Source organism: Wallemia ichthyophaga (assembly GCF_000400465.1).
Source record: "Wallemia ichthyophaga EXF-994 unplaced genomic scaffold scaffold1, whole genome shotgun sequence".
Taxonomy (NCBI): Eukaryota; Fungi; Basidiomycota; class Wallemiomycetes; order Wallemiales; family Wallemiaceae; genus Wallemia; species Wallemia ichthyophaga.
Genome location: NW_008806274.1, coordinates 684,232 through 702,077, shown reverse-complemented (window position 1 = coordinate 702,077; position 17,846 = coordinate 684,232). Strand labels below are relative to the sequence as shown.

The window sequence follows — 17,846 nt, the reverse complement described above, 5'->3', positions numbered from 1 at the left end:
CTATAGCAGGTATTAGGGCTTTGGGAAATTCACAAACACATCAACAATCTCATACTCTCCACACTTGAAGACACCACCCTCAACTATGGTTACGACGAAAACGATAACAAACGAAGACAACGGCTACACTCCACAGCACAGCCTTCTCATGACGTTTTCAAGGACTATGATACCATGGTATGAAATGATATCACGGGTGAAAGACTAATTTTAATGTCTCAGTATTTGTGATTTTCTTTAAGTTAATAGATTGATTTATCACATATGTTGAAGAAATTGTGACAGCTCCACTTTTTCTTGCTAGAGACTACAAGTTCTTTCTTGTATTGCATTTTCAGTGTTGATTACAGATGAATGGTGTATATATGAACAAATAAATAGCGCTGAGTTAATGTAGGAGAATGAGAGTGAATATTAAGCCAGGACTGTGTGAGCTAGAGCGTGCGATATGATCCATGTGAGATAGTGTGATATACGAACAAGGTTGCTATGATCAATCGCTGCAATATAATGGTCAACTTGGACAGGGAGCGGCTCAAAGCACCTAACCTACTTAAGAATAGACTGGTTAAAGTCAGCCAGCGGGGCGAGCTCTTTTGCGTCTACGAGTCTGAACTGGAGTGGGAGTGAGTTTAAGTGAGACACATGCGAAACCACGCGCTTACCTCATTAATGAATAGCAGAAAATGTCTATAGTTGGTATTGAGGTGGGCTAGTATATACCACGCGTCAGCGCTCCCTCTATCTAGGATACTCAAACACACCTTCAATCCCCAGAGCGACCATAATTTCAAAGTGAGAGTTGTATATATGCGCATAGACTCTGAAAAGCCTCCTGAAAACATCCTTCGCAACGCTCGAGAAGTTACGAGGGAAAGGCACGCCGAGCTTCGAAGGGAAGTAGGCTTCGTGATCGATGATGCTCTGGATCCAACCGAGCAAATTATCGACGTACTCCGGAGCAGAGAGACGAGTGAGGCGTTTAGGTGCGCCTGTCTGAGCTCCAGCGCCATAGCTAGGCTGAGCCCACTGGTATTCGTAGCGCGGACCCGCGGACATGATAGGACACTGAAGTGTAGAGTAGGGCAGTGAGCAAAACGCCACGACTAGAAAAAGATGCCTCACATTCTTGACTGTGCAGAAATCGCTCACACAGCCATACAGCATGTTGAGGTGGTTGAAGAAATCGACAGAGTGCACTGCTATCCACTCATCGCTGTCTTCGCCAGAAGGGAGCTTGACGGCCTCTCGGAGATTTCCGGAACCGAGCGTAGCCTCTGCGTATTTCTTGAGCTGTTGCGTGTCGGTGTGAGTGTCGTCGCTATTGCCTCACTATTACTCCAGACACACCTGGAACTGCTTCGTGCCTTCTACCGCCCGACGCGGCTTGAATGTATGTGCGGGATTCTTCATGGGCGACCTTACGCTGAGATACGTGCTCATTTTCCGTTTTTGGGTGGTGGTGGTTGGAGCGGAGATAACATACGCGCTTATGGGCTTTGTGGATGGATGCAAAATATATAAATTAGTGGTACAGCATGTATAAATACACGTGGTGGAGTTAACTTGGATGGTCTAGTAAATGCTGCTTTTTATATTGGTTGGTTGGGTGTGATGTGTTGTGGGTGTGTTTTGGGTATTTCCGGGTGTTTCCGTCTTTGTATAGCCTGCTCGTGATCAATATCACTCCAAGCATTATCCTTGCTGTCCTTACTGTCTATTCCATCTTTGCTTTTCTTACTCTCCTTCTGTAGCTCATCCCTGCAGTCGAAAATGACCTTCCTGATGGCACTGAATCGCTCCACTCTATTCCACCCACTGCACTTGCGGAACTTGACGCGCAGCTCCTGCCACACGCGCAGCACTTTGCCGATGTCCTCAGTGACGGTGAGAAAGGTGGACAAAATGAGTAGGACTTGATTTGGAGACGGTGCCGCAGCCGACTTGGTGTGGAGGAGCACGGTATCGCGCCCTTTTATGACTGCGAACGAGGGCTGGGCGATGAAGTATGTGTGCAACTGCTGGAGAAGATGCCGCCGCTGGTCAATAGTTTGGTCAGTCGTAGTCTTGCATGCTTGATAGAGGGTGATGTAGGTATTGAGGGGTACAGCGAGCGGTTGGAACGTGGACAGGCGGGCTCGCATTCGCGATCTTTCACTCTCCTCACTAGCCAACTTGTCTATTAGGGCGTTCTGGTCTACTAGATGGTGCAACATTTCGAAACATAAGGAAAGATAACCTAATTGAGCTGCTCTTTGCATAATAACGAGGTAAGCAGGGGCGAGTGGTCTGTTGAGTTGAGGGAGGCCGTTGTAATTGGAAAGAGAGAAAATGGGATGGGTAGTGTTCTTCGTCACACCTAATAAGCCAAAGAAAGCTCTATTCCACTCATCAAGTAAAGCTATAGCGTCATAGAGGTTGTTGCCGTGAGAAGACAACTGACCATCAAGTAATAAGGAAATAAGCTTGAACAATATGTGCCGTAGTTGACCATCATCGTAGTGAGCATAGTTTATATGCTTAAATAACCTATTTAAGTAGCCAAACTTGTTTGAAGAGTGAAACAAGTGTATGACGACGACGTTATAATCAAATTCCAAGCCCAAGTGTTGTAACTTTGCGTATACTTGATTGTAGAGTGTCTTATTGGGTAACTTTTCAGCCAATTTAAGCAATTCAATCAAATTACTCGGTGAAGAGTTATCAAAGAGGTCAACAGGGTGATCAACACACCCAAAGCTTCTCTGAGTAATCAAATCGTTTAAATCCTTTCTATTGGGGTTCTCTAAATTGTTATATAGCTTTGTACTTAGTTGAATACAGTGCGAGTTTATAGGTCTAAGCTTGGTAGACGCCTTGAACAGTCTTCTTCGTTCAAAGTTGTTGAGATGATTGTGATTTATGGCTTGTAACGCGTGTAAGGGTGTCCTGATATTGCTAAGATTATTAATCACGCTATAGAAATATAATTTAGTCTGCAACGCCGATGGAGATTTGTCTAGTTGGATTTGATTAGAGCTGGGTACGCATATCTCCAATAATATCTCACCCTTCAAATAGAATAAATTTTTAAAATTCATTCATTTACTCGATTTCCTATTTCACCGCGTATTCGAGTTTGCGAGTTTGCTCCCTTTGAGTCCCTCACTCAACGTCGTTACGATGGATATGGACACCAATAATTTGATTTTATTCATTTCGAAATTCATTTTAAATGGCATTGGCGATCAGGTACTGGATGAGGAACAGGAAGATGAGCGGGGTTTTCACTCTCAATTTCAGCCTCAGCGGGGACAACAGCGGGGACAGCGGGGGCAGGCTCAGCAGGAGCAACCACAGCCACCAGTACAAACACAAACACAACACCACCACCCACACACCCAAGCATGCTCTTCCTCACTCAACAATCCGTCCACTCTCCAACTCTTCCAAGCAAAATCCATTCCTTCGATCAGCATACATAATTACCTCGTTAGAATACTCAGGTACTGCCCTTCTACGAATGAAGTATTTATCAGCCTCATCATATACTTTGATAGAATGAAATTGCTGTCTTCTCTTTTCACAATCAACAGCTACAATATCCACAGGCTGATTATTGCTGGGATCACCGTGTCCTCCAAATTCTTCTCTGACATATTTTACACCAACTCGAGGTATGCAAAGGTGGGTATCCTTCTCTTGATCATACACTCACTCACTCATAACACAGGTCGGTGGTCTCCCGCTCTCTGAACTCAATCAACTAGAACTACACTTCCTCCTCCTCAACGACTTTAATCTCGTCATCAATCAATCCGAATTAGACTCTTACACGAAAAAGCTACTTGAGACATCTATAGACTGACTCTGATAATTTTACTTTATACCTATTTGCATCGTTTGTCACATACTTTGTATCATAAATTGCCCATCTACGTCCATTTCCATGTCTAAGCCGTTTAGTAGCGCATTATCCTCATCGCTTAATTCCACTTTTAAGCTCTGTAAATTGTCTTGTTGTCTTTCTTTGTTGCCTGATTTTGGCAGGGGCACCAAACCCCTACCGATCAACCACGCCAGCATCACTTGTGCATTCGTAGCGCCGTGCTTCTCAGCGACGCTCCCAATCCTCTCATCTTTCAACGACCTACATCTCGCTAGTGGACAGTAAGCCTGTACGAGGATACCCTGCTTCTTACACCACTCCACGACCTCACTGTTAGAATGCATAGTGTGGACCTCTACCTGATTAACCACCGGTGTGTATTTAGGTTTCGAGTTGAGCAACTCCTCGATGTGTTTAACTCCATAATTTGACACTCCCAATGAGCGTATTTTGCCCTCTTCCACTAATGTCGAAAGCTCCTGATACGCACCCATTCTCACACTCTTCCCGCCGCTTGGCGAGTGGACCAAAACTAGGTCCCAATAGCCGACCTGCGCATCTTGTAGCGACTGCAGGATAGATTGTCGTGCATTGCGCACTGTCCCAGTCCATGGATCTACTTTGGAAATGAGGTATAGACTCTCACGTGGTACTCCAGAATCACGCACTCCTTTGCCAAATTCCTTGTGATTGTGGTAAAAGCAGGCCGTATCTAGTGCCTTGTAGCCTGTGTTTATCGCTTGTGCTATAGATGCACTGTCTTTGAGTAAATATGTCCCTAGTCCGATAACGGGATGCTGAGCACCATTATTCAGCTTGATAGTTGATGAAGGAGTTAGTTTTGCCATAATGTTGGTGATTGTGTGAGTTGTAGAGAGCTAGGTTTCTCACTCCAATGGCTTTCAAATTGCATCATGAATGAATTTCACCTATGACGTCACTAGGAGGACTCTTTCCACAGTATGCACGTGTTTTGTATTTACGTTGTCTGATGAAGAGCTCTTGAAGACCATCAGTGTAAAGATTTTCTTTTATTGCATCCTCAAAAATAATTTTATGATGATGATGATGAAATCTGAATACATTGTTTAGACGATAAATTGTTTAAACTGCGTTTACCAATAATACTTCTTAAAGCATGAGGAGTCAAAGGGAGTGCTGAACTTACTGGAAGCGTTTCTTGACTAGCGTCGTAAATTATATATTGTTAGTGGTTCTTAATTATTTTGTACCAGCGGAGTATCTTTAGTATGTAGTCAATTGCGGTTTGAAGAACTCGCAAAGGACTTGTAGAGAGTGTGCGTTTCTGAGTATTGGACCTAATTCGAACTGAATATTGATGTTGGTAATCTTTCTTCTCAATGTGATTCTGGACATTATATGTCTTTTGCAGAGGAAGATTCTATGTGAGATGGTGTCCTCTGAGCCACACGCACTGCATTAAGGTAAATCAATCAGTCGGAAGCGGTAACGGTAATATTTAGTCGTGGGACGAAAATGAGTTTTTACTTTTTATTAAGATTTCATCTAGAATTTCTTAATATTATATTTAGCCAGAATCATTCAAAAACATCTCCGATGGCGCAATTGGCTAGCGCGTCCGACTGTTAATCGGGAGGTTGGTGGTTCGAGCCCACCTCGGAGAGTTACTTTTTTCCTCCAACAAATCGAAGTGATAGTTTTTAACGTTGTTCAGAGCGTATTCTCTGTTCGCATCAGACTCTGCTGTTTAAAGGACATCAAATGGTTTTGCGTTACGCATCAGATATATTAAGGTTATTGCCAGGCCTGCGATATTTCCCGCCTAGTAAGTTCTATAATTGCTCGTAAACTATTGGTTCAAAAAAGATGCAGAATGCTTCACTTTCTTAACCTACGACTTGACTTTTTCAATCAAATTCGGGATCAATATGTGACGTTTAGGACGATATTTTGCCAGCTGTCCTCGAACTTGCATGTAAGAACTAGAGAATTCACAACTTCCATTTTGATGGATTACACTGAAGCTCACTTCAAGCAAAAGTTTCTTTCGAGATTTGTCCTTAATCGCTGCTACAATCAACATTACTAAATAAAAAGCACGTATTTAACATGGAATAAGAATAAGAAATGTTACAGAAGTAATATATTATATATTATATAGCCATATGTAATAAATTGCTCTTTGAGCGCCGTTTCAACGCATTCACCAACCTTCACACTACCTCGATGAGGTCTTGCTAAGCCTCACAAAATTCGCTGCTGATTCTTTTCACCAATTTGCACTAAACCTTGTATAACTTCAACATTATCTGCGATGTTCCAATTGGAAAGTTTGCGGATATCTTACGCTTTGGAATAATTTCGTCGCTGCTAGTACTACTAGTCTCGTCTTCACTTTTCATTTCAAAGACAAAACCTTGCTTCTTCGCAATGTCCTTATACGCTTCCTTAAAAATCCATGATGCCGGCTTTATGCTATTTCTTTCCTCAACAGCACTTCTTACTAGGTCCTGTTCGAAGAAGTCCTAAATCTAGATGTCAGCTGACTCACACCTGCAAAAGCGCCATAAAATCTTACATTGTAATTGCCATTGAAGGGTTGGCGGAACTTGTAAAACAGCATGCGTTTACTTAGGCACAAAGAATTCTGATCAACCATGTTCGGACACTGACATTTGACAGTGAAGTTACTCTGACTACTTCTCATAAATGAGTTTAGGCATGCTGAAATTTTTGAGCTCAGACGGGCATATATTTCCAGCATCGGGACGAGCTGGTTGAAGTTAGAACATTCAAAGTCATCTAAGGTTTCTCACTAGCTTCTTGTCGTAAATTACGAAACCGTGTTTCTCATGGCAACAGAATCGAATACCCGAGTCAGGAATGGTGGTAAGCCTGTGATGGTGTTAGGATTTATGTTCGAGATATATGTTAACCTCTCACATTAATACTTTGAGGGTGAAGTTCGCTTTGTGCTGGGATGGGGGTTCAGTCAGGAGTCAAGATTTTACTTCACCACTCACTAAACCCATAGTTTTGCGAATGTGATCGAAGTTCGGCTTTATGTCATAAAGTAGCATGTCAATTTCCTCTGGTGCCATGTCACTTGTATTTGACTGTTTATACGTGGGCGTTGATGGGCCTGCGAATTGAGGATCAACCAAACGCCTGAATTGGGGTGGGCAATTGCGCTTTGACGGAATTGAGGCGTTTGGTTTCCTTGAGACTGCTCTGGTCCTGACTGAGCTGCTTTTTTTGGCTGCAGATTTACCCTTAGATCTTGTTTGAACCATTATTGCACTGATGTAGTGGTTTATGGTTAGATTCGAGATATGTTCACGGTTAGGGATCAACCTAGAATCTACTTTAAAGCATCCATAGCCCGAATTTGGGATAGGAAATGTTGGTCTTGATTTTCGAAAAACCTTCCCTTTTAGGAAAAGAAAACAATATATTTTTATCGAATATTCTTTATAAACAGTTTGAGTGCAATTCAAAAGTGATTTAGAATGGATTTATGGTTGCTTCTGCTGCTTAATCACTCTAGCTAACTGCTATATGATGTACCAGGAGTAAATGAAAGCTAAGTTGCCACTCAAAATAATAAACATAACATCACTCAAAATTTACACTTAAAAATAAATAAACCAGTCGTCGTTGCATTTACGTTTCATAAACATCTTTCAATATTCGAATGACATCAACTAAGACACGAATCAGAAGCAGCATTCCTCCCTACATCGGTCTGTTTATACATAATGATTAAAATGATTCATGTAAAGACAACAACAAATAAGTCCGACAAAAGATGAGATTATTAGGGTTAATATCAGAGTCGTCAAAAACAAAAGTTTTTGCACGCACTGGGATTCGAACCCAGGACGCCTGAGGCATCACGATGTACTTAGAAGCCTGAACGTGACGGAATACCACTATCCGATGCGTGCCGTTGGGCTATTGCTCGATGATTCTTCTATGTTTTGTTGTAACGTCTATCAAACAATTCAAATTTAACAAAGATAAATGTATATGTGGGACGTATTTGAGTCTAATTTATCTCTACTTATGGCTCTGTTTTTTCACTCTATATAGCGCTCCATAAATACTGAGTTACAACGTAATGTATATCGTCGCTTCTCAAAACACCTCAAGATCCCCGTCAGAACGCCCCAGAAACACCTTATAATAAAAATTACGATTAATAAGTCAATACAATATAAAAATCCGTAATATCACACTACTTACCCCTCCTTTTCGGTTGGGAATTGACGGAATCGATCTCAGCTTTAGATATAGACAGCATGCCATTCTTGAATTTACCAACACCCATACTCAGACCCTTTTGTCTCTTATTATCGCGATCAGCGTTGAGACTACCGAAAGACCGTTTCGTAGCTTTGGATTTTCCTTCAGCGCCTTCGTAGAGATGCTTGAGAGATTTGTCGTAGACGCCTAGATCCTTAGCGTGCTGGAGTTCATTCACCTTCATCTCCTTATCATGTTTCTCTAAGCCGGTACGCACGACACCAGATGCTTTCTTATGCTCCGCTTTCTTCAACTTGGCAGCGCCACGTCCGACATCTGCTTTACCTGCTATTTCAAGCAAACGGCCTTCATACATCCTCATCTTATCGCCAGCTTTCATGTTTTTTGTGTTTTCACGCGCAGTGAAGAGTTGCGAGTGCAGGAGCTGTTCTAATTCTTTATCATTCTCTATATTGGATCTATCTGCGTCGCTCATTTGAGATGGTTTGCGCTGCTTGCTTTTTGTGCCTTCGGAAGGACCTTGCTGGACTTTGTTAACCTTCGAAGACTGCGTTGGAGGGTCAGGGGGGAGTACTCGAGAGTGCAGACAGACACGCTCACCATGAATGCTTTCTGCGCCCTCTTGCTGTCCCTGTCTCGGGTGGAAGGTGCAGACGCGCCAGCCTGCTCACCGAAAACCACGACCTGCGGCTCATTTGGAGCGTTGCGTGGTGCGCTATCCTCTTTCTGCTTGCCTTTTCCTTTCACTGGCAGGTGTGAGTGAGTGTGACTGTGGGCATAGTGCTGACTTACGCTTTCCGACATTAAACAGATCGTCGACTTGAGCGGCGGTATCCGAGCCGATGATATCGTCGTCACTGTCGAAACTCTGTATGCTGCCATCGTCGTTGTCGTTGTTGTCGTCGCTGCTCTTGCCATCATCGCTATTGTCGCTATCGTGGCTATCGTCGCTGGATTGGTCTTCCCTCGCAGACTTGGAGGGAGGAGGAGCGAACTGATTCTCGAAAGCTTTCTGGTGAGCTTCTAGGGCTTTCAGAGCCGCCTGCTGATAGTCCTCGTCATCTGACATAGCCGTAGGAGTTGGGAGTTGGGAGTTGAGAGTAAGTCGGCTTTCTTCACCACAACGACGACGACAACGACCATGAGCAGGTGTTCTCTATTCACTCCACCCACCCTAACCAGCTTGCAGGTGACGACGAGGTCGATTTCATGGATGACGCTTTCCTCACCCAGGCAGCAGAGCTCGAGAAGAAGGATGGAAAGGGCAAGGACCAAACGTATGGCGAAATGCGTCTACAGGCGCTCAAGCAGAGCGAGGATAAGAACATGGCCGGGCGCATCGTGTCGAAAAAGCAACGCGAGCGTGAAACCATAGAGGAAGGTCTCGAACGGAATATAATCAAAGAGGCGGGTGAAGAAGGGGATAGTTCGAACAAGGCGCTAAACATGATGATCAAAATGGGCTTTAAGCCTGGTCAATCACTGGGTAAACGGGAGCATGATGTCGTTGATGAGGTTGGGAATGAGTCTGAGAATGGGCCTGAGCACGCGGGAGAACACACTCACCCACAGAAAAAAGCTCACGTAGAACCCGTTAAACCTTACTTCTTGGACGGCAGATCGGGTATTGGGGTGCAGAGGGTGGTGTCATCAAAGCAGATTTCCGAGGCAGCTGCAGCTAGCAGCGCGCTTATGGAGAACCAGCAGGATTTCAGAGTCCGCAAGACATTCGAAGCTAACGCACGTAAATCAGAAGGCGTGCTGAGACAACTGAGAACTACAATCAAGAATGCAGACGAGGATTTAGAGATTAAGGTGTGTGTGATTGTACGATTGTTATACTCACATCTCACCTCTCACGCTCATGCTCACTAGTTCAACGTGTTTTGGATCAATCCATACGACGTAGACACCTATCCACCTTTCATTCTCTCGGAAGATGTACAGCCGGTCCAGCATACCTACAACAACGAGTCACTAGCCAAACAACTGAAGGAGCAGATGCAGCATGATAAACTGCGCAATGAGGACATTGATGAAGACGTGAACGATAACAGTGTCGAAAACATTAGCGACGTAGATCCGGAGGTGGTTCAGCAATGCAAAGACTTTATAAAGCTGGATGTGAGGTGAAATTGTCCACATCAATCAAGCTAACAAACTCAGCCTATTGTCAGATTGAGATTCACCCAAGAATACGCCAGAGAAGTGCACTCCTACTGCTTTTGGTGGTGAGTAGGTAATTTTTCGGATCATACTTCACAATAACATCTCACAGCGGCTGCAAATATCAGTCAAAACAAGACATGAATGAAAACTGTCCTGGATTTGACGAGGATGACCATTGATAGTGTTATACAAGATGTATTTTTAGTGTGTAATTCTAAGTACAATATATTACAGATTTCGACTACTACTTTACTCACAAACCAAATGCATCAATAAGCCGATCAGCCTCATTTTCAATGACTTGGTATGTCGCTACATCTGAGCTCTTCTTGATCCTCTCAGTGGGTACTTTGCGGTTCAGGTTGAGTGTTCTTCTGGCTTCATTGGTTATATTGAGTGCTTTGATGGATGTGAGGAGAGCTTTTTGGGGAACTACTATTGGTTTGAGGAGATTTATTGCATCTGGAGGAGACGAGTAGTACTTGTTGGGCTTGACTGATAGCGTGTAAGAGGACATAGCAGTCAAGAAAACATAGCTGAGTACTTTCAACACGTCAGCTAACTGGGGTTAGTGTCAGATAGAGCGTTTTTGAGATTTACCCGTCAACCCACTATAGTCGGAGGAAAATTGGGGTTTGGACGGGTGTCGTACGCCACCAAAGCGATGAAATGAGCAAGGAAGGCCCCCGAAAGCAGCATGAAAAGTGGTTTACCAAGGTGCAGCTTGTGTTGAAGCTCTATGTAGAATAAAAGGGCAGTGAATGTGATCACGTATGGTGCAAAAGTACCACTAAATGATTCCAAGGCAAAATCAAGACCACTTTGAGGAGAGCACCACGTGCATTGTCGCGCTGCCCTATCGCCCCATCTGACATACTGCAAACGCAAATCGAAGCTATTTAGACGGGAAAAGAAAGTCGATAAACTAACGTCATTGTTCGGGTTGTAAACATTTTCGAGGAGTGGCTGTGATACGTTTATAGGAAGCTTTGCGAAGATGTTGTCGGATGTGAGAGCTGATTTGATAGCCTTCAAGAGGTTGAATAGGATTATCGACGCGACTATTGCGAGTGACTTGAGGGATTTTTTGTTAGTTTCAAGACGCTTCAGGGGTGTTAGGTGGTGAGGCATTTGAAAGCCATTAAAACTCACTTTAAAAGTCTCTATGCTGTGGAATTCTGATAGTCTCCTGCACGCTGCCATCAGCTTGGGCGCGAGTGCGGGAAGAACGAGGACAGCGACTTGATAAGAAAGTTAGAGGGCAGGTACGTGTATAAGAACGCGTCGTACAAGTCAGAATTGACTGCTTCGAAATACCAGCAATCATCGTAGTCAAGTGCTAAACGAGGAATTAAGAATTGTAAAATACAAGTACACAAATATATCTATTTCTCCTCCTCCAGCTGCCTCTCAGCCTCCTCGACAATCTCCAGTCCTGGCGCGTTGCTGCTGTCTGTCCCGTAGAGTGCATCTCTCACTATCTTCTCTCTTTCGCTGAGATTTTCGATGCCTGGCATCGGCCATTGCACAGCAGCATCGAATTCATCTCTAATCTGACCTCTTGGAATATCCTCTGTCACGTACGAGCTCACAGATTTGGCCAGTGGCTTGCTGTTTGAGGTGTTGCCCTCTTTTTCGAAACTAACCTTGGTGAGATGCTGTGGAAAATCCGGGTTGCTCCGAGTGAGCGTTGCGTTTATGGCTTCTGGTATTTCTGAGCTACTCAAGAAGTTGCCTGATTGGTTGAACAGTGTGATCAAATTCCGCTTGATATCCTTGCTCAGTGGAGCTACAGATGTTGTATTCGAAATCCTCTGAAGTTTTACTATACACGCTCTCATCGTCGTCGTCGTCGCTGTGAGGAAGACAGCCCCTTCCTGCACACAGCCATCACTGAAAAAAAGAAATGTCGTTGAATTTACTATCGAAAGCATTTTCGAGGTCCTGCAGAGTATCTACAGCTAGAAACGGCGTTAGATTCGCCTCATATCAGCCATTAGCAGGTTAGTTGGATTCAAAGCCATCATTACCCCCGTCTAACGCCTGCAAAAGACTCAAAAGCTTATCCATTCTCTAAGCAAGTCATTGTACCACACGTAGAACCCTCCTCAATTCCTCCGAAAGAAGCTCCTCTCAATTTACTTGGAAGACTAAACCACCAGCTCAAATTCAGCTCAGAATCGAGGAAGTTCTACCCGTTATTCAGTCGCAGAGGTCCTATCAAATCTAGAATTCCTCCAAGCTCTGTCATTTCCGTCACTTACTACACCAACCCAGAGAAAACTCACACTGCGACATTTGCAGGAGTTCTGATTGGCGTAAGGAGACGCAACAACGATATATCTATTAGATTGAGGAATGTTATCATGCGATTGGGCGTTGAGCAGATATTCAGCCTCGGCAGTGGTTTGATTAAGGATATCCAGGTGTTGAAGAGGGGCAAGATGCACAGATCTAAGATATACTGGGTCAGAGATCAGCCTAAGGCTTTACAGAAGATGGCTAGTGGTATTCAATCACGCAATAAGTAGATATAGATATAGGTTGATTTGTTGATTTTTAAGTTACATGCATCACTTGCACCTCCCATTCACTCTCTCAACGTTGTTGCTGCTGATGTCTCTTTCCTGGCTGTCCTTTCTGTTGCCGCTGTTTCAGCTTTTGCTGTCTTTTGCTTTCGCCCGGCTCAGCGGTGTTTGGTTGGGAGGATATGGCGTCGCGCATTCTACCAGCTGCTGGCATGAGAAATGGCATTGCAAAGCTGGCAGCCTTGAAGATTGCAAAGCCTGGCACCTGTAGAGTGTCAGCGTTGCAGTGATTGTGCCCATATACCCACAATGATGAACATCCACCACATAATCCCGCCGAAAAATCCCGTCATAGTGAGACACATCCAGGTAACGTACACGATATCCCACATATGCTCTATCAATCCACCCTCACCACTCAGGTCTTCTCCGGAAGACACCACCTGTCCATTCTCAGAAAAAACCGGTTTGCCCCATCTAGCAAGAACGAGTGAGCAGACGAGGCCAGGTAATGTGAGCGCAAGCGCAGTGAACGAGAAATGCCTCCTTCCTAAGAAATGATTGCTTATCACATGCAGGAGGATAAAAGCAGCGTTTGCCAATTGAAGGATGCGAATGGATTTCTGGTTACCGGCTGTAATCTTCTTTTGCGACGCGTTTGCCTGCGAGAGGATAACAACACAATTAGACGTCGTGTATATCGTGAATAGCCCAATCCGCGCTACTCACCATGGGAGTTTCTTCTTGAGAAAACCACCATGGTGCGCACACCTAGCTACTTACCAGCCAATCCGTGGATCGAGCAGGCACAGAGACACGGCATCCCTCTCTCCAATTCAGGTAAACTGTTACAGGCCGCTATGCCGAAGCGTATGCGCGTGTCTACGAGTCAGAGTGGGTTGCCTGCTTGAGAAGGAGTTATCGCGTTCTTATCTCGGTTTCTAGTCATCGATAGACTCTTAGCAACAGATTCCGGTAGAGATAAGATCTTTGTGCGCTGGTGTTTAGGTTATGGCGATGGGTTTTGACGAGAACGCAGAAAATCATTCAGTACTCCATCAAACTGTACTTATGGCGTAGTAAAAGCAATCCATACATAAGCAGCCAGGCAAAAGAATGGTTGCCGTACCTCAAGAACTGTGCATCGGGGCTATCAACGACGAGGTGGGTGGGGTTGTGCGTGAACGCTGCACACGAGCTTATTACATGCCGCTTAGAAAGTGTCTTATTCTCTTCGCATGGAGGAGAGCCATCCCAGATCTCTACACGATGCTCAGAGAACCCAAGCAGCCATCACCAAATTTGCTTGAAGGCGTTAGACGTCGACTCACGTTGTTTTCAGCAGTGATACAAATCCCCAACTCAATCTCTGACGACTTGTACTGCGCATCGCGTCTGGGTCTAGTCGGTACCAAGATGGGCGCCGTTGCTGAGAAATACGGTGCTATGTTGTGGTGGACTGATACGTTCCTCCAGCTCAACGTCAGTGCTATCAGTGAATCTCACAATAGAGCTCAGCTTAAAAAGCTGCAATCAAGGCAGGAATATTTGCAGCAATGTCTTGATGATCTCACTCACGGTGACACCCTCAAGCCGGAATATGCAATCAGTGACGATACTCTAGGCGCATTTTTGCGCACTGATGCCGATATTCGTAAGGTTCAAACGGGTCAGTCGTGGGCGAGACTGTCTGCATTCAAGTTGATGTGTGACTTTGTTTTCGTTTGTGGGTTTGGATTCTTATTTAGAGGGCAGTGACTCACTCACCGACTAGCCTACGATGTATTCGGATTTAAGAAAGGCAAGGAGGGCACACAAGCAATTGTCGGACTCACAGCTGGTCTGCTCAGTTCATTGAAGTTGTGGGACAAACACTACAATAGTCTAGCCAAGCCACCTTCAATGTGATGTGGATGTGCGTGTAGCTATACCCCTTCTTATCAGCCTATTTATGATAATTTCCATTCTCCTTGTGTTGTGACCTCATTTGAACATCTTTATCACTCATCCGCCATGACGAATCAGAATCAGCGGCATGCTGCAATCAGGCTGTACAAAGAGCTGCATAGGATTGGTAGAGACTGTGAGTGTGCGTGTGTTTTGCCCATATGGCCACTGACAGCGAATAGATCCGAATCCGAGGTATGAATTCCATCACAAATTGAGAGGGATGTTTGAGAGTTAGTTGATGTCACGCGTTCGTAATTTAGCTTACACTACCCTAATATTTAGAAAACAGACACCTTACAGACCCACAGCAGATATCGGACAAATTGAAATTCCTGGAGTACATCAAGAAGGAAACGCTGTCGCTGATATCGCTAGCCAAGTACAGAGAGATGAAGCGGAGGTATGGATCTAGTTGAATGAGTGTATTATAACAGTTTTGTACAAAATTATCCAATCCACGATTTGAGCCATGATTTCGATGCAATCGCGACGCCGGAAGGCTGCGAGGGCTGGCTCATCGCATTCAGCTTATCATCCACCTTGCCGTTGAGCTCGTTGACCCGCTCCTGTAGCTCCGATTCTAGGCGCTGCTTGTAGAGATGCGACCAAGTTAATTGCAATCCCTACGCATGTTAGAATGCATCTTACACTCCACAAGTACCTCACATAATACACTATCATCGCTACGACGCCTATGCGCAGCATCGCTGGGTATATTTCTCGATACACTGCCTTATGCCTGTTGCTAGCATCACTCGAGTAGCTTCTATTAAAACTACTGGTCTGAATCATCTGGCTCAGTCGGTGTATGTTGCCCAGTGCAATCCTTCCGCTACTTTTCCTGCTGTTTATCCTCGTTATCATCGATGGCTTCACCAGAAACAAGACACAAGACAAGAAATGAGAAAATAAAGTATAAACATTTGCTTGTGTAGTAGTGAAATGATTATGATAACAATATTAACTAGCTCATTGAAGAGTATCCTCCAAGTAAACATAGTCAAACTTAAAGTCATTCTTCTTGCGCTCGCACCAAGTACCCTCCCAGTCAAAGTATATGTAAGCACCTTGCTCATAGTCATCGGTTATTTGACTGGGCTCTGAGTGTCGTTGGAACCACGTCAAATATTGCTTATGGAATCTCCAACTCTGTTTCTTGAGTTCACGAGCAGCCAGGTATCTGAAGAGAGTATTAGCTGACAACTAAACACTACACAACGTCCAACTTACTGCTGATATGTGCCTTGCATGTAGTAGAATATGTAGAAAAGTGTATCAGTCTCCAGCCTTGAAAACAGACTTGGGTGCTCAAGATCCTTCTTTGGAACTTGTGGGTAATACGATGGCGACGTCCACAGATTCTTTGGTACGTAGTAACGTGGACGTTCGGCATCGGCCGCATCTGGTATTCCATCCACACTCGATTCAAGCGCTTGGTGAAGTCTGTCAGCGGTATTACTTGTCGACTTCTGTTTAGCAGTTTCGAATGAAGTTGCTAAATCTGACAAGACATACGGTAATCCATTTGAAGATGCTGCTGATTGTGATGTCTGTGGTTGGGTGTGTGATTGAGGGTGCGATTGTATTTGCGTTGTTGGCTCTTCAAATGTTGTACTCTGCAGTTGAGGTGGAGAATGTGGTACTTGTGTATCCTGTTGTGGTGTGTCCAATTCATCACCCTCAATGACTCCGACTCCAGCTCCAACTCCATCTTCTCCCTGTAAAGATTCCTTGATTTGCTCTTCACCTTCACTTGTCGTTGGTACTGCTGTATTGGCGACTGCATTTGCAGCGGCTGTTGCATATTTGATCGTCGGTGGAGCTGGGGCAGGCTTAGCTTGGAGAGAAGCAGGCGACTGTGTCGTCCTAGCAACAGGTTCCTGGTTGAAATTAGGTGCTGGAATAGCACCACTATTACTGCTGTCTGGGGAAGTAAAGGATGACTTTTTGATCTTCTTGGGTGTAGCGATATCTTCATCGATGGAAGACTTCTTTGATGGCTTGGATGGTGGCTGTACAGGCTCGTCTGTGATTGAAATGGAATCATGAGAGGATGCTTGCTCGTCGATTCCTTGACTGTTAGCTGCACCCATACCATACATTTGTTCCTCTTCATCGAGGTTAAGCTCATCGTAGATACCTTCATCCTCCTCGAACTCCTCCTCTGCGTTTGATTCAACAAAGTATTGAATGTCGTCTTTAATGTTGTTTATCTGATCAACACTGAGTTGATCATTTTCGAGTAATCGAAGTGTTAATTCAAGTCTAGAAATATGCCAATTTCGACGTTCATTCAAGTTCTCTAATTCTGAGACACGTTCTTGCGTACCACTTGACTTTTTACTTCTTTTTGATGTCGCACCAGATATATGTTCAATTTCTGCTTCAGTTGTTTCAATCTGCCGACTGAGCTCATCGACAAATTGACCCAACCAATTGGAACACTCATGCTTAACTTGATCTTTAGGATCTAGCCTTGTAGCAGCTATTAGACCTTCTTTAGAAAAAGCCTTAGTTTTAATTTCCTTCTCGCATGCTTTAAAGCGTTCCATTTGCTGGAATCGGTTTGATTAGAGGGATTTCTCTGTTGAGCACACCAACGCACCGTCTCTATCAATTTCCTCGAAGACATCAATTCAGATTTGTCCTTGATATCGCTCGAGCTTATCCAAGTCTTAATAGAATCACGCATTCGCTGAAGCTTTTTGCTATGAGTTGAGTATGTGAGTCGGTCACTAGCTCAATAAGCTGATAACACACATCTGAGTCTTCAAATCAACTTCTAGCTTCTCCTTCTGGGTTTGATTGTTTGACGTCTTGTAAGTTGGTCAATATGCTTGTAATTTCAAGTGATTCAAACAAACCTGGAGCTTATCATACATGCTCTCAAACAACTCAACTCCCTCTGATACCTTCTTCAATGTCCGGTCTACTTCTGTCAATAACTTTCGCTGTGCCATCACTGTTCAAATCCAAGCTGAGATTCGCGAGGATTACTTGTTTCGTCACGAGAATATTTATTCATATACATGTATGAGTGTATTTCAAATGACACGCTTGTATATCTATTTCAACAGTTAGCT

The 17,846-nt window shown here is 44.2% G+C and overlaps 15 protein-coding genes and 2 non-coding genes across 17 annotated transcripts; 6 read left to right on the top strand and 11 right to left on the bottom strand.

Annotated features, from left to right (window-relative positions):
* Window positions 1–549: 549 nt before the first annotated feature.
* On the bottom strand, window positions 550–1,443 carry J056_000311 (MOB kinase activator-like 1-like protein A; the record flags this gene model as incomplete). The annotated part of the gene is made up of 5 exons (XM_009267709.1): window positions 550–615; window positions 666–712; window positions 765–1,068; window positions 1,126–1,293; window positions 1,351–1,443. 5 exons carry the CDS (start codon window positions 1,441–1,443, stop codon window positions 550–552), a joined length of 678 nt encoding a protein of 225 aa, XP_009265984.1.
* Window positions 1,444–1,592: 149 nt separating this feature from the next.
* Window positions 1,593–2,497, bottom strand: J056_000310 (uncharacterized protein; the record flags this gene model as incomplete). Its single annotated transcript, XM_009267708.1, has 2 exons — window positions 1,593–2,438; window positions 2,492–2,497. 2 exons carry the CDS (start codon window positions 2,495–2,497, stop codon window positions 1,593–1,595), a joined length of 852 nt encoding a protein of 283 aa, XP_009265983.1.
* A 665-nt stretch (window positions 2,498–3,162) lies between these two features.
* J056_000308 (PHO85 cyclin-like protein C20F10.10) lies at window positions 3,163–3,847 on the top strand (the record flags this gene model as incomplete). Its single annotated transcript, XM_009267706.1, has 2 exons — window positions 3,163–3,666; window positions 3,713–3,847. 2 exons carry the CDS (start codon window positions 3,163–3,165, stop codon window positions 3,845–3,847), a joined length of 639 nt encoding a protein of 212 aa, XP_009265981.1.
* Window positions 3,848–3,885: 38 nt separating this feature from the next.
* J056_000307 (uncharacterized protein) lies at window positions 3,886–4,716 on the bottom strand (the record flags this gene model as incomplete). Its single annotated transcript, XM_009267705.1, has 1 exon — window positions 3,886–4,716. One exon carries the CDS (start codon window positions 4,714–4,716, stop codon window positions 3,886–3,888), a length of 831 nt encoding a protein of 276 aa, XP_009265980.1.
* A 724-nt stretch (window positions 4,717–5,440) lies between these two features.
* Window positions 5,441–5,514, top strand: J056_004874. Its single transcript has one exon. It is a non-coding gene; the product is annotated as a tRNA-Asn (tRNA).
* A 618-nt stretch (window positions 5,515–6,132) lies between these two features.
* Window positions 6,133–7,143, bottom strand: J056_000306 (uncharacterized protein; the record flags this gene model as incomplete). Its single annotated transcript, XM_009267704.1, has 5 exons — window positions 6,133–6,375; window positions 6,429–6,623; window positions 6,667–6,745; window positions 6,794–6,825; window positions 6,874–7,143. The coding sequence occupies 5 exons, from the start codon at window positions 7,141–7,143 to the stop codon at window positions 6,133–6,135; spliced, it is 819 nt and encodes a 272-aa protein (XP_009265979.1).
* A 562-nt stretch (window positions 7,144–7,705) lies between these two features.
* On the bottom strand, window positions 7,706–7,797 carry J056_004872. Its single transcript has one exon. It is a non-coding gene; the product is annotated as a tRNA-Leu (tRNA).
* Window positions 7,798–8,087: 290 nt separating this feature from the next.
* J056_000305 (Protein FAF1) lies at window positions 8,088–9,185 on the bottom strand (the record flags this gene model as incomplete). Its single annotated transcript, XM_009267703.1, has 3 exons — window positions 8,088–8,663; window positions 8,717–8,862; window positions 8,909–9,185. 3 exons carry the CDS (start codon window positions 9,183–9,185, stop codon window positions 8,088–8,090), a joined length of 999 nt encoding a protein of 332 aa, XP_009265978.1.
* Window positions 9,186–9,325: 140 nt separating this feature from the next.
* Window positions 9,326–10,464, top strand: J056_000304 (Coiled-coil domain-containing protein 75; the record flags this gene model as incomplete). Its single annotated transcript, XM_009267702.1, has 4 exons — window positions 9,326–9,931; window positions 9,992–10,240; window positions 10,283–10,347; window positions 10,395–10,464. 4 exons carry the CDS (start codon window positions 9,326–9,328, stop codon window positions 10,462–10,464), a joined length of 990 nt encoding a protein of 329 aa, XP_009265977.1.
* A 74-nt stretch (window positions 10,465–10,538) lies between these two features.
* Window positions 10,539–11,612, bottom strand: J056_000303 (uncharacterized protein; the record flags this gene model as incomplete). The annotated part of the gene is made up of 4 exons (XM_009267701.1): window positions 10,539–10,847; window positions 10,898–11,389; window positions 11,438–11,526; window positions 11,576–11,612. 4 exons carry the CDS (start codon window positions 11,610–11,612, stop codon window positions 10,539–10,541), a joined length of 927 nt encoding a protein of 308 aa, XP_009265976.1.
* A 58-nt stretch (window positions 11,613–11,670) lies between these two features.
* On the bottom strand, window positions 11,671–12,126 carry J056_000302 (uncharacterized protein; the record flags this gene model as incomplete). Its single annotated transcript, XM_009267700.1, has 1 exon — window positions 11,671–12,126. The coding sequence occupies one exon, from the start codon at window positions 12,124–12,126 to the stop codon at window positions 11,671–11,673; it is 456 nt and encodes a 151-aa protein (XP_009265975.1).
* A 65-nt stretch (window positions 12,127–12,191) lies between these two features.
* J056_000301 (50S ribosomal protein L19) lies at window positions 12,192–12,816 on the top strand (the record flags this gene model as incomplete). Its single annotated transcript, XM_009267699.1, has 2 exons — window positions 12,192–12,288; window positions 12,338–12,816. The coding sequence occupies 2 exons, from the start codon at window positions 12,192–12,194 to the stop codon at window positions 12,814–12,816; spliced, it is 576 nt and encodes a 191-aa protein (XP_009265974.1).
* Window positions 12,817–12,883: 67 nt separating this feature from the next.
* J056_000300 (Late endosome and vacuole interface protein 10) lies at window positions 12,884–13,545 on the bottom strand (the record flags this gene model as incomplete). Its single annotated transcript, XM_009267698.1, has 3 exons — window positions 12,884–13,078; window positions 13,122–13,457; window positions 13,504–13,545. The coding sequence occupies 3 exons, from the start codon at window positions 13,543–13,545 to the stop codon at window positions 12,884–12,886; spliced, it is 573 nt and encodes a 190-aa protein (XP_009265973.1).
* Window positions 13,546–13,571: 26 nt separating this feature from the next.
* J056_000299 (uncharacterized protein) lies at window positions 13,572–14,721 on the top strand (the record flags this gene model as incomplete). The annotated part of the gene is made up of 5 exons (XM_009267697.1): window positions 13,572–13,707; window positions 13,759–13,805; window positions 13,853–13,977; window positions 14,031–14,539; window positions 14,588–14,721. 5 exons carry the CDS (start codon window positions 13,572–13,574, stop codon window positions 14,719–14,721), a joined length of 951 nt encoding a protein of 316 aa, XP_009265972.1.
* Window positions 14,722–14,826: 105 nt separating this feature from the next.
* Window positions 14,827–15,179, top strand: J056_000297 (LYR motif-containing protein 5A; the record flags this gene model as incomplete). The annotated part of the gene is made up of 3 exons (XM_009267695.1): window positions 14,827–14,896; window positions 14,943–14,993; window positions 15,046–15,179. The coding sequence occupies 3 exons, from the start codon at window positions 14,827–14,829 to the stop codon at window positions 15,177–15,179; spliced, it is 255 nt and encodes an 84-aa protein (XP_009265970.1).
* Window positions 15,180–15,209: 30 nt separating this feature from the next.
* On the bottom strand, window positions 15,210–15,468 carry J056_000296 (uncharacterized protein; the record flags this gene model as incomplete). The annotated part of the gene is made up of 2 exons (XM_009267694.1): window positions 15,210–15,386; window positions 15,430–15,468. 2 exons carry the CDS (start codon window positions 15,466–15,468, stop codon window positions 15,210–15,212), a joined length of 216 nt encoding a protein of 71 aa, XP_009265969.1.
* Window positions 15,469–15,732: 264 nt separating this feature from the next.
* J056_000295 (General negative regulator of transcription subunit 3) lies at window positions 15,733–17,723 on the bottom strand (the record flags this gene model as incomplete). The annotated part of the gene is made up of 5 exons (XM_009267693.1): window positions 15,733–15,943; window positions 15,994–17,318; window positions 17,369–17,471; window positions 17,524–17,579; window positions 17,628–17,723. The coding sequence occupies 5 exons, from the start codon at window positions 17,721–17,723 to the stop codon at window positions 15,733–15,735; spliced, it is 1,791 nt and encodes a 596-aa protein (XP_009265968.1).
* Window positions 17,724–17,846: the final 123 nt, after the last annotated feature.